The 14591-nt window shown below is 38.1% G+C and overlaps 1 protein-coding gene across 1 annotated transcript in view; it reads right to left on the minus strand.

The window, feature by feature from the left end:
- Nucleotides 1-14591, minus strand: part of cfap299 (cilia and flagella associated protein 299) — a 69613-nt gene that overhangs the window by 26445 nt on the left and 28577 nt on the right. The window contains exon 3 of the mRNA XM_084414884.1: nt 10311-10401. Coding sequence (XP_084271010.1) covers nt 10311-10401 — 91 coding nt within the window. The remainder of the gene's footprint in view (nt 1-10310; nt 10402-14591) is intronic.

The raw sequence follows: 14591 nt of genomic DNA on the forward strand, positions 1-14591 counted from the left end.
TTATCACAATTTACATTGAATGATGTTTTAAATAGTTTGGCCATGGGACCCACATTTCCCCATGGTCATCAAGCCGTGACCCACCTTTTTAGGAATTATATAGGCCTATTATAATACATTTGTTTACACAAAAATTGTTGACACACACAACTGTCCCCCTTTACTTAATATAGGCTACAAATAAATAGTAAAAATATGACTAATTTTGATAAATAAACAGTAGGCCAACGAGGTTAAGCTATTAAATAGCAGTCCCAAACTAGTTTTTGTTAATACAATCTTAGCCACCACTGTCATTTAAAAATATACAAAATAACCAATAAGTGGCATTTTGGGGTTATGGAAACAACAGTTACCATGGTGATACACAATACTTACAAGAACTGTTAAAGTGAGTGCAGGCTACGAGCGCAGTATAACGACGAACAGGACAGTAAATTTAGTTTTTCTGAGGTGAGAGACTTTTTATTTCGTATCAAGTTATGAAAATAACGATAGAATAATGACACTGACATATAGCCTGACAACATCTCATCTGACCGCAGATACTGAATATGGAAAATGCGTTTTTTTCTAATTTAAAACTTAACGACGTTGCATGCTATTTTGCGCTTTATATATAGTGAAGCGATATTTGCGCGTGCGCGCTACTGTAGCGGCTGTCAGGACAGGAAAGTCAGTTTTTCTGAGGTGAGAGACTTTTTATTTCAGCGTACACGTCTCTGGTAGTTCCTATTGTGCTGGGTTCTCTGAAGCAGTCGTGGTTCGCCTCTCTTAACGTGCTCTAAACACACCAAGCAGAATAATGTAAGCGGCTTTTTTTGTAATCGCTGCTTTGAACGATTACGTAATCGTGGCATCCGTAACCGTAATCGCGATTAGAAATTCGATTAATTGTGCAGCCCTAAGATGAGTTATTACACCAGTGCCAGTTTTTCGGAGAATGCACCAAGCAGACGAACAAAACCCAGAGACTTGAGAAATTAGATTAAGTGTATCTTGTTTCATCTCCTCTAAAAATCTTCCAGCTACAATTTGAGAAGATGGTCAGAAGCCCTTGCAGCTGTTCATTAGAGAGGCAGGCTACAGGAAACCATTAAGGATGGGTTCTTCCAGCCTTGTTAGCAGGAAAAACACCATACCATTTGTATTTTGGCAAATATACTCAAACTTGATCTTTATCCTATCTTTTCCATATAGATTAAACACATATACAACAATTAATCACATTAGTTATGGTTTACTCTCGTTTTGACCACCCATTTTATGCATTATTAGTGTATAATGGTGTGTAAAAATATTTTGTGTCAACACACAAAATGATGGACCCTTAACAGAATACCAAGAATATCTAAATTCATTTTACAAAGGGAAGTCTTTGTCTATTCTATGAATGAGTCCAAACTTAGGGGGGTCAGATACCCCAACCCTCAACCCTTTGAAAGTCTTTGTGGGGCTTTCAAGGGGAGGTCACATGATAGCTCTGCATGACTGTTTTCTAAGGGACCTCCACCTTTGGTCAAGTGCTTTGAAACCAACATGCTATTGTTATTTTACTGGCCATGACAAGGACAAAGGGCCGACTGACCGGGACACACACACTCACTGTAATGGTATATGGCTGGGAAATTCACTCATTTCTATGCTTCTTAATGTGATCTTTGAACTGCATGACTGACCACAGTATCTTCTATACATGAACACAACTTATCAATACATAACTTACTGGGTCTATAGACAAAGGACAAGCACCTGCTTTGTATAAGAAAAAACACAACGCTAAGAATTTTTTTTTTCTTAATAAGTCTTATTTTTTCAATAATAATCAGCAGAATTCCCATCTTAAGAAATCGCAGCCTTCAAAAGGAGTAATTATTCTACTATCTCGCCTCAGTAAAGCAAGCAATGTTTGCTTAAGACAAGAAAGTCTGTTCACTAGCAGGTGAAAATTTACTGAGATAAAGGGCATTTAAGATATAATCACAATAGCTTTTTTTTTTTTTTTTAAGATTCAATTATTTTTTCCTAATTTGCCCTTTCTCATTTTAAATAGTCCTGTGGTGAGACGAATGAATAGAAGTACAAATAATGTACAGTGGAAAAAACTATTATTTGATCCTCTGATGATTTTGTAAGTTTGCCCACTTACAAAGAAATGAAGGGTCTATCATTTTTATGGTAGGTTTATTTTAACGGATAGAGACAGAATATCAACCAAAAAATCCAGAAGAAACAGATTATATTAATGTTATAAATTGATTAGCATTTGATCGAGTGAAATAAGTATTTGATCCCCTACCAACCAGCAAGAATTCTGCCTCCCACAGATTGGATATGTGCCCATGTGAAACACAGATTAGCCCTGTCACTTTAGGAAAGTACTCCTAATGTCAGCTCGTTTTGTGTATAAAAGACACCTGTCCACAGAATCTGTATCTTCCATTCCAACCTCTCCACCACCATGGGCAAGACCAAAGAGCTGTCAAAGGACATCAGGGACAAGACAGGAGGCCTGCACAAGGCTGGAATGGGCTACAAGAGGGAGACAACTGTTGGTGCCATTATTAGGAATTGGAATAAATACAAAATCGCCCTCAGTCTGGAGCTCCATGCAAGATCTCGCCTCATGGGGTAAGGATGATCATGAGAAAGGTGAGGGATCAGCCCAAAACTACACGGGAGGAGCTTGTTAATGATCTCAAAGCAGTTGGGACCACAGTCACCAAGCAAACCATTGGTAACACACTATGTTACCAATCCACTAATGGATTTAAATCCTGCAGCGCCCACAAAGTCCCCCTGCTCAAGAAGGCACATGTACAGGCACGTCTAAAGTTTGCCAATGAACATCTAAATGATTCCGAGAAGGCTTGGGAGAAAGCGCTATGGTGAGATGAGACCAAAATTGAGCTCTTTGGCATCAACTCAACTCGTCGTGTTTAGAGGAAGAGAAATGCTGACTATGACCCCAAGAACACCATCCCTACAGTCAAGCATGGAGGTGGAAACATTATGCTCTGGGGCTGTTTCTCTGCTAAGGGTACAGGATGACGTATTGAGGGGCTGATGGACGGGGTAAAATCCCGTCCATGTGCCATAAAATCTTGGACGAGAACCTCCTTCCCTCAGCCAGAACACTAAAGATGGGTCGTGGATGGGTCTTCCAGCATGACAATGTCCCAAAACATACCGCCATGGCAACAAAGGAGTGGCTCAAGAAGAAGCACATTAAGGTCTTGGAGTGGCCAAGCCAGACCTTAATTCTATAGAAAATCTGTGGAGGGAGCTGAAACTTTGAGATGCAAAGCGACAGCCAAGAAACCTTAAGGATTTAGAGAGGATCTGTAAAGAGGAATGGACCAAAATCCCTCCTGAGATGTGTGCAAACTACAAGAAACGTCTTACCTCTGTGCTTGCCAACAAGGTTTTCTCCACCAAGTACTAAATTATGTTTTGATCAAACACTTATTTCACTCACTGAAATGCAAATCAATTTATAACCTATATGGTAATGTGTTTTTTTTCTGGATTTTTTGGTTAATATTCTGTCTCTATCCATTAAAATTAACATACAATAAAAACTACTGACCCTTCATTTCTTTGTAAGTGGGCAAACTTACAAAATCAGCAGGGAATCAAATAATAATTTTGTAAAAAAAATAATTAATCAAATAATTATTTTATTTTTAAATATAAATAAAACTAGGCTATATCTTCTTCTTCTTCCTAGCGTGTTTTCCACAAATGTGGAGTCCGCTCTTCGAATCTTGGTATGACATTTTGCACGGTCGAGCACGGTTCGGTTGTAATTTGGCAATCCTCATATCTGCATTGATTGTATCCTGCCATCTTTGCTTTGGTTGTCCAAAGCAAATGGCCGTTTCCCATCCACTGTAAAGTGTCAGTATCAGTGCCTGGTGCTGCTCGCAGGACGTACCCATACCACTGAAGACGCCTTTGGCACATTTTCTCCGTAATTGGCGCTACGTCCATTTGCCACTGGATTGTATCATTTCAGCAGTGGTTAAAAAGAGACACACCAGTAATCCAGTGGAGCATGTGCATCTCCAACGTGGAGAGGGTGCTCAGTGCTTTTGGTAACTGACCAGCATTCGGCTCCATACAGCACAACTGGACGTACTACCATTCGTTATATTTTTGACTTAAGACAGATTGGTATGCGTTTATCGCATAGAACTCCAGTGACTTCTTTCCAGCGCCTCCAGGCCGTGTTTACTCTCCCATGCACCTCATTATTCATACCACCATCCCTATGCAAGGGCGATCCTAGATACTTAAAACTGTTTGTCTTCATCAGGGCTTCGCCACTGCATGTTGCCATCAGAAGACATTCGCACTGAAAAGATCTCATTGCTGGTGAGAAATCTACCGGTAATCTTGATTGACCACAAACCTCAATAAATCAAGAATTTCAGCTCTAAAACGTACTTAACAAATGTGCTTTGACTAGCATGTGCAACATTTTCTCTGCATAACTAACTGCATGAGGGAGAATACCACCAATCCGACACCCATTCATTTATTATGTGACTGTTTATCCACACATCACCACTAAAACATGTTCACACAATGGTAACAATATGACTGAGGTTGCAGATACTGTTCTCAGAACCACCCACGATGCACTTGCACGACTTAATTCCATCATGAAATTCAAACTAAAGAGAAAGAATAGTAAAAAAATCAACTCCACTGGCTGTGAAATTGAAGAGGGCACGAATGCTGACATCATTATATCACTGGCGTAAGAGCAAAAACAAATATAAGGAGGGTGGGGTGGGGTTAGGGGTTAGAGCACCTTCAGTTTCAAATGTGTACCACCCAACAATGGAGCCCCTCGGGCATTCAGCACAGGTGTGACCTGGATTTGATAAAAAAAAAAAAAAACTCTTAACTTCTTACCCAGAGTAAATAATGCCAAAGCTGTCCAGGTGCACCTTTTGTTTGTGTGTGACTTTTGGCAGCAGGGAAACTTTCGCAACACCAATGAGCAGGAAAAGTACAATGTATACTGTGCTGAGTGCTTTATGAGCTCAGCTGATGGAAGAGATAACAAAAAACACAAGACTCAAGAACGCCCAGCCTGAATGGTGCTGATAAGAACTTAAATGACAGTAGCATTTGCTTTGCCACTGTTTTTGACCAAATCTGAGCCCATAATTATGTTAAAACCCAGTTGCACCTTTTTTTCAGTGAAATGCCACATCAGCAGATTTAAAACAAGTTGGAACATTTACTGGACACTGTCCACACAACTGACATAAGCAAGCTAAACTTTACGCTTCTTGCAGTCTGTTTCCAACAAAAGAACCGTATTAAAAAGGGAAAAACACACTGGATACGTATAGTCAGTTTTGGGAGAAAAACAATTATTATTATTTTTTTTAAATGCATATCAACTAAAACTACAACAATCAAAAGAGTCGGACAAAACATGCAGTTGGGGTCATTATATAATGGCTTCCTCCAAAAAACTATTTTCTCATAAAACTAATTGCATAGTGGCGTGCAAGCATTTCATAATATTGTGTAAACCTCACAAATGCACAGAGGAAATTTATTTTAAATTATGTCCAGGAAGAGGATATTTGCCATTATTGTAGTGGACTCATTTGCGGAATTAAAAAAGAACGAGAAAAAAAAGAAAAAAGAAAATGAAAATTAATATGCATCTGTCAAATTTTCTACGATTGTATATGTGCAATACAGTTTTTCCTCCTCAAAAGAGTCAAATAAAGACTAATATTTCTACCTATTGAACATTAATTTGCTAAGCCTGAAGTGAAAAACAGTTGGCTCCTGTCTGCCTTGCTGCTGGTGTGTGTCTGTAAGCTCCGTATAGCTCTCTGTTTTCAATCTCTATTTACTATCATTCCTTGTTGTTTTTATTTGCTAAATTTAACTTACTCATCAACATATATTAGATATTGTCTAATTTTGCCTATCACATTAATCTGACATTGCTAGCTTTTAAATAAATCGTTATTGCTAGCACAACACAATAGTATCTCGCTAGCCTTGCCTGCCATCCGTGCTTGCTGTCTTTTTTTTCTCTTGTGTGCTCGCACCTTTTACGAGTCTATCAAACTACTGGGGTGAGTAGGATCAGTAAACAAACACGGTGAGTAATGTCTTCTCCTGTTATTGTCACTTGCACTTTGCGTCACATGCATAGTATAGCATTCTCTGTCAGCAATGAAGGATTTACATGTGATAAATGCAGGGAGACAGTCAGGCTGACGGAGAAGATTTCAGAACTAGAGACGCGCATCCAAACTTTAATCGAGGATAGTAAGAGTGCAAGGGCTTTAGATACTGCTTTGGATGCGACTAGCTTAGTGAACTTTGTACATTGTTTGGTTCCGGCTATAGAACCGTGCAGCAGGGCAACTGGGTGACCGTGAGACGCTGTAGTCGCGGGACAAAACACTGCTCTTCCATTCTGATTACCATAACAAATAGATTATTATTCACGTCGGCACTAATGATGTTCGACTTTGCCAGTCGGAGATCACTAAAATTAACGTTAAAGAGGTGTGTGAACTCACAAGTACGATGTCAGGCACTGTAATTTGCTCTGGCCTCCTTCCTGTTCGCAGGAGTGATGAGATACTTAGTAGACTGTCCTCACTCAATGGCTGGCTGTCTAAGTGGTGTCCGCAAAATAATATATAATTCATAGAATTAGGTTTTGGGGCAGACCTGACCTGTTGAAAAGAGATGGTATTCATCTAGGGGTGTGCGATATGATGATTTTTTATCGTGGACGATTAAAATGTCTCCACGATCTGCTTTTGAAAAAATATCGTAGTATCGTGCATTCTATCAGTTGCTGTACTGGCGTCTCTGTCCCAACATACCGAACAACGCGACGTATATACACATAAAATGTTAACGCAGCGGAAAGGGACACTGCAGTTCACAAAAGTTCATAATTTGCATGTGCTTTAATGCCTTGTCGGTTAAACATTTAATTCGCGTGCTGATGCGCTGTTCTAACGTGTGCGTTTCTCAGCGCGTACATGTGAAGCTCACATGCACTAAAAGCCTGTCTACCAGCGCCTGGATACTGGACTAAGTTATCTTTCGAGTCTTATTGTGCTAATACTGTTAAATACACACAAGGTTTACATAAACAAAGTCGGTTATGTCTAAAGTGAAAGCAAACTTGAGAAAATTGAGAGAAAATCTGCTTGTCAAATGCGTGTATATTAGACGCAGCTCTTAAAGAGACAGTAGCCTAATAGTAAACATGCTGCCGCTTGTCCTTAAAGGGATAGCTCACCCAAAAATAAAAGTTATCTCATTATTTACGCACTCTAATGTTGTTCCAAACCTGTATTAATTTCCTTCTAACATTTTCTAATATTTTTCTAATATTAATATTTTGAAGAATGTGGCTATCCAAACAGTAGCTGGTCCCCATTGACTTCCATAGGAGAAAAATATACTATGGAAGTCACTGGGGCACATCAACTGTTTGGTTACCCACATTCTTCCAAATAACTTTTATTTTCAACAGAAGAAAGAAACTTATTCGAGTTTAAAACAACTTGAGAGAGTAAATTATGACAGTTTGAATTTTTAGGAGAACTTTATCCCTTTAATGTTAATAAAACAACAAAATGCAAAGAGAAAATCACTCACTGCTCTTGACTGATAACTTTTAATAGTAGCTTTAATAAGTATCAATGTATAATTTATACAGTGAAGTCTATGTTTTGTTTTATTTTCATATTTGTTCATTTAATTACTTTCTTCAATGCTACTGTTAAATACACCTACTGTAGCTGAAAACATAAAGCACTGTTTATTTAATTTGTATATTTAGTTGTGTATGTGTAATGTGTATCTTTGATCTTAATATTTAATAACAAAGAAAATAATGACAATTTTTTATCTTCGCCCCTGTCTGCCATTCTTTTTTATTTTATATTTTGTTACCTAAGGCTTTGTTTTTAAAATATGGACATTAGTTTGGCTGTAATGCTCAGTCACAAAATAGTAAAACCAACATAAAAAAGAATCGTGATAAAATCGTGAATCGTGATTTTCCTGAAAAAAATTGTGATATGATATTTTTGCCATATCGCCCACCCCTATATTCATCCCTCCTGGGATGGTGCTGCTCTTCTCTCTAGTAATATGGCTCAGGTCAGGAAGCAGACAGACTGGCTAAACCGACCGTCTGCTAGCTGTCTCACGTCACTGAGGTCAGATAAATCCCATCACATAGAGACTCTTTCACCTTGATATCATCATATAGAGACTGGGTCTGTTCCCCGAATTCCCCGAATTAGGAAATACAAAAAACTCCCAAACTTTAATTGATGTTCAAGGCTCATCAAACCTTAGTTAGCCAAGGCTCCCTCTACCACGCAAGCTAATGCTTTGAAGTGGAGTTTGTTTGCTGAATGGTGCTCATCTGCAGAACTGCGGTCTGGGCGACACCTAAAGCTGCATTCACACTTTGTTGCTGCATGTCGCCCACTACTGGTTGCCACTAAGGGGATCTTGTCGCTTTGTCGCTGGTAGTGTGAATGCATCTTCGCGAGATTCTACAATCTCTGGGTGGAGCCGGTTTCAAACTCTTTCCCCTCTAAGGGGGGGATACAAGCACCTTCTTTGCTCTTCAGGTTAGTTCCCCACTTGGTGAACCCTGGATCGCAGCAAGACTAATACCTAAACATACCTTTTAAATTTGAAAGGTATGTTTAGCCCCTTGTACTTGCAAAGGAAACATTTTAGAGTGAATGTAAGGATATGTCAGCAAATAATTGCTTGTGATAAGCCATGTATTATTTTATTTCTTTTATTTATGAATTTTTCCACTAAAGAAACAGGTTTTGATACTCTTTGTATCAACCTCAATTATACTGGGTTATAACTGAAGCTTTAAAATAGCACTGTTTACAAAGTCAACAATTAGTGGGAAAGTCTGTCAGCAGACACTGGCTCAGCTTGCTGTGTGAATGGCTCAGCTTGGCTCAGCTTGCATTCTCTGAATGTAAAGTCACACATCATCTTAGAGGGGTAAGTACACGAGGATCAGGTAAAACACTTGTTTTGTATCTGGTAGTGACAAGAAAAAACATTTAGTCTCCAGGCTGGCCAGAACAAATATGACTGGAGTTTACATTCCATTTTCATTTATTTCTCTGGTCTTAAGTTGCACTGACACAGATTTATTAGAATTCTGTAACACGTCCACTATTTGACTCATGAAGCTGTTATAATAAACTACTTCTCCTGTGTCAGAGGTGAAATCCCCCAACAAGATTTTTTTTCCTTTCTAGATTTATTTAATAAAACAAGGCTGTTTCGGACAGTAGTCTCATCTATTAGGGATTTAAGAACACAGGGCCATGACACATGGCGATCAGATGTCCATCTGGGATATTGTAATAAGGCTCCAAATCAAACTGTTACTATGGGCATAACTTACAGTATATTGACTGTCAGTTTTTTTTATTTTAAATGGTAACAGGTCTTATAGCTCTCATCAATGCAGCCAGAGAAGAATGAGTGAGAAGAATCCTTAAAAATAAACAATAACTGGAAACAAAGTAAATTTGTTAAAAAAATACCACAGTAAACTGGTTTTATTATCCTATTTATAGCTATTAAACAAATGTAATGATTGACTAATCAAATAATCAAATAATAATAAATTGAACAAGAGTCATAAATCAAAGCTCAGGACCCAAATGTTTAAATCAATACATCCTACCAAAGCATCTGACCTGTGCTCACAAACCACAAACTTGTTATGTTGTTCTTTAATATACTATGACATATGTAGTACAGCAGAACACTAGATTTTCTATATGCCAGAAAGTTCTCTGATTTTGCCTGATATTAAGGAATATGAAAACCATCTCTTCAAGATCATCTTAATCCGTTTCCCCACACCAGAAAATACCAACGGTGCTGAACTTCAAAACTTACACCAGCATCTCTAAAAGTCTCCCCAAATTTGCTAAATTTCAAATGTTAATGTGTAAGGCAAGGCAATGCATGTTTTGTTATTACACATAGTGTGGATCCTTCTATGGAGCTCTGCAGTCTACAAACACAGCATTTACACACGTGTTGAATGGTCTGTGCAAGGTCTGTCCTCGCTGAGAAAGAAGGCTGAGGTGGCAATATGGCAAGGTGTGAGAGAGAAGGGGGGTTCTCCTCCTAAATTTGACACAGTGTGGATTGTGTTCCCGTCCTAATGGAATTGCAGAAATATGCTGGGGGAATCCCATTACGTAGCAAATGGAGTGCTGTAATAATGTACTCACAGTCATTTTCCCACTGCGGTTAGCCTCCTCCCGCTCCGCCAGGGCTCTCAGGAAGTTATCTTTGAGTTCCTTTCCTGTACTTGCCAGCTTCCTATAAAAGACAACATTTAAACAGTTTGAAATGTCTATTAAAAATCTCTTTCAAGCCTAAATGTTCTCAGTTTAATTTGTTCTCACAGACAAACATTAATGCTTACTCTTTTTGATACTGACGCATCATAGCAGTAATCTTTGCTAGTCACTATTTTTTTTAAAATCTTTCAGAAATCTGCTGTATGTATCAAAGATGATATGATGAAAGATGATATCGCAACATTACTTGTGAATTTGGATGTATTTCTTTTTATGTTTACCTCAAAGAGTCACCTTTAAAAAGTGAGATATATCACAATATTTTTCTTTAAGAAATATTAATAAAAGTACTACATACAAAAGATTGGAGAGAAACAAATCATCCTCTGACTAAAATTACAACTAAACTGTAAACTACACCAAACCCAACAATAGTCATTGTAACAATGATCCAGATTAAAAAAATATCCAGAATATCTGGTTCTATTAAAAATATGAAATACGTTGCCTGAAAAATGGAGTGATTTCCAACAAAATTATATCTTTATAAAAATAAATCATACTGCCTCCACCCTAAACCTGCTGATAATTAATCACATTGGGAATTGCTATTAAATAAATGCTCTCTTGAATTATTATCTCAGTGATTTCAGGAAGGTTTTTTCTCTCTGTGCTATTTGGCCCATTTCCATGAACGCAAAGATTTGGCTCCAGCCTGTACACCTGACATAACACTCATTGGCATTCATCTCTCAGACGTTTCACAGTGCAGTACCAGCAATAGCGCCTTGTCATTCACCCCAAATTTGCTCAACTTTCATAATGTCTGCAGTATACCTGCAGAATCATCGGCCTGCCAGTAAACAAGTATCTGAGAACTTTTTTTTGCTCAGGTTTGCACAGTGCAAAAGCAGGTGAAAAGGGCAGAAGAGATTACCCTCTCCTAATACCACAGAAAAACAGAACACACCCCCTCATTTAACCAAGTCTGCTCCTTATAAAAAAATGTCAATGTTAAACAACCGCGATCATTTACTCACCCTTAAATGAGGTTTTTATAGGTAACACTTTAGACTACTGTTCTGACATTAATGAATAACACAGCAAAAATGAGTAACACAATATTAACATTCTAGTAACTACTATTAACCAACAAGAAACTCTAATGAATTAATAAGTGAATAATAGTGCTTAGTTGAATGAGTTAGTTCACTATTAGCTAATCAGTAAACTACCATTTTTCATACCTCCCTGAAGACTACTAGTAACTACTAAAGGTTCATAACTAATGAGAGTATCCAAAAGGGTTAGTTCACCCAAAAATGAAAATGATCCCATAATTTACTCACCCTCAAGCCATACTAAGTGTACATGACTTCCTTTTTTCAGCCAAACTATAACTAAAAATATCCTGGCTCTTCCAAGCTTTATAATGGGAGTGAATGGTACCTTAGATTTTGAAGCCCCAAAAAGTGCATCCATGCATCATAAAAGTAATCCCTACAGCTCCAGGGTGTTAATAAAGGCCTTCTGAAGTGGAGCGAAGTGTTTTTGTGAGAAAAATATCAATATTTATAACTTTATAAACTATAATCACTGACTTCCGGTAATGGCTGTACACGAGTCGAGTTCTGGCGGAAGAGTGACCTCTGACCCGACGCATGACGTAGAATGTAGGAGTAGCGTAAGCTTAGACGCCTTTCACGGTTCAAACAAATTGGGCTGGGCAACAAACTCAAGCTCCTCTTTTCTTTTATACCGAAATATTTTTTAATATAACTCCAATTGTATTTGGCTGAAAAAAGGACATAATAGTCATATATATAAAAGTATAGGCTTTATACAAAAGTAATTGCTTGAAAAATAAAAATTTTAAGAAATTAGAAATTGTAAACCCACCCACTGGTTTTTTAATTTACTTTAAATATTAATTTTATTTTCAACCATAAACATAAACTAGATTAAATGAATTAAATTCATCTTAAATGTTCAGAGCTAAAATAACAAATAGGTTATTCATAACTTATTCGGTTTAAATTCTGCCTAATGCATTGCCGTTTTTAAAATAATATTACATATTTTATTAAGTTAAATTAACCTTTTTTTTTCTTCTTTTTTTTAAAATAAGTTAAATATACTCATTTCGTTTAGTGACTTTCAGTGTTAGGTTTTACAGTACATCTAAGTTTTTCTTTAATATTGCTACAAGTGAACTTTAGGTAGCCTATACTATTAGTTTGCTATTTACTTTTAGCTGACTTTTTAGTTTATGAAAGTAGACTTGACTTGTAATGATGCCTATTTGTTATCTGTCAAGTGGCTGTGAAATCAAAAAGTTATGCACCTGTATTGGCCTGAAGACATAATATACCTAATGATTCCTAGTTCCCCTCCTCCCTTCGGGCACGCTCTGTTGCCATACTCAGGTTACAGGGTGGCAGGTGGGGTGGGGGGGGGGGGGGGGGGGGGGGGGGTTTGCTGCTTAGAAAGGATCTAACAGACCATGATGCACTTGGGGCCCTGCTCTGTTTATTCTGGATGATGAAAAGAAACTGGGGGGAAAAGCTCTAAGTAAATGGAACACACACATGACATTTATTTTGGTCAACTACTCGGCTGCCTGTAGTTCATAAACGTGCAGCCGGATGCCAGGCACTGTAATACTATCATGAGAAGCCTTTGTTACAGTTCCTCAGTGTATTCAGGACAGGGGCCATAATGCAGTCTGAAGTGATCTGGGGCTCGTGTCAACTACTATGCAAAACTTCTCCAATCTACTTTCCTTCATGTATGCTCAAACAATAAAAAGGTTTTAAATTATGTTTGTGTGTTTTACCTGGTCGTTCCTTACACAACTTGTAGCACTAAATTCTTCTTGTGCAACATGAAATGTAGCCTGAATACATCATACCATCAAAATGCTCGAGGCATATTTCTTGATCAGCTATGTGACCACCCAAGCGAGATCTTGTCAAAATAATATCTGATATCAACAAGCAGAGGTGTTAAAAAATATGACCAGCCTGTTTGAGTACATCTCAGGAATAACTTCATTGGCTACCTATTTAAAGAATGCAAACCACAGGGTCATCCAAGTTTTCACACAACCATTCCTCAACACATATGGATGACGTTACCTACCAAGTAAGTATATGCTAACATGTCACTGTGCATCAACAATCAGGGCTGTGTTGAATTAGGAAGTCAATGGTTGGAACAGCAGTACCATGAGCAAGTATAATAATAACGCAAACAGAATGCTCCATCAGTGATAGACAGCAATTTGAGAGTAACTGTGTGAGTTCTTCTTATGTAAGAAGTAATGGGAAGAAATCTGGAACACTTCAGGGTGTAACTCAAGCCAAACTGATCTCATTGTTCACTGTAGACTAATGTCCTAACACAAGTATTTCAGATTAGTCCTGCATCGTTTATCAGACGACTGTAAAATGGATAGTTAAATTTTACAGGCTTAAAAGGACATGTCCATCATCTAAAGTCTATTTTATTCTATTATTACTTCATGTATTCACACTCACAGACATATAAACATACAATGGGTAACACTTTAGTTTAAGGTCCAATTATCACAATTAACTTGTTACTTATTAGCATGCATATTACTAGGACATTGGCTGCTGTTTATTAGTACTTATACAGCACATGTTAAAGCTGCATTCAGTAACTTTGGGATTTCTTCGCTGTATTCTCGCTTTTTGCTCGCAGGTTTCTCTCTAGAGCTCCCCCCACAGCTTCGGAATAGATATTTGACAACACTGTTGTAAAAACTCGTTGGCGATTCTCAGACACCAGAGGCTAGTAGATCAACGACATCAAAGCAGATGGGACATTCTTTAAAACGTCTTCTTCATTCGGGTTCGAACAGCGTGAGGGAGCGAAATAATGACAGCATTTTAGCAGATTTCTTTTGGCCGTAAAGCAATTGTTTACATCGCGAGACCTGATATCACGCGAGACTTCCTGACGCGGCGGCCGGTGGCCCGCAGGCTCAAAGTTGCAAGTGCGCATTTTCCGCTCATGGGCACCAGGGGGGTGCGAAACGACCACCATTCAACCCGAAATAAGTAATATAACCATTCCAATGACTCCGAAGCTGTTCAGTTAAGGTAAAAAAAGTTACTTAGTTCACCTTTAATGCCTTATTCTGCATGATCATATTCTACATTCGTTAATCCTACCCGATACCTA

This window comes from Rutilus rutilus (genome assembly GCF_951802725.1).
Source record: "Rutilus rutilus genome assembly, chromosome: 7".
NCBI classification, from domain to species: domain Eukaryota; kingdom Metazoa; phylum Chordata; class Actinopteri; order Cypriniformes; family Leuciscidae; genus Rutilus; species Rutilus rutilus.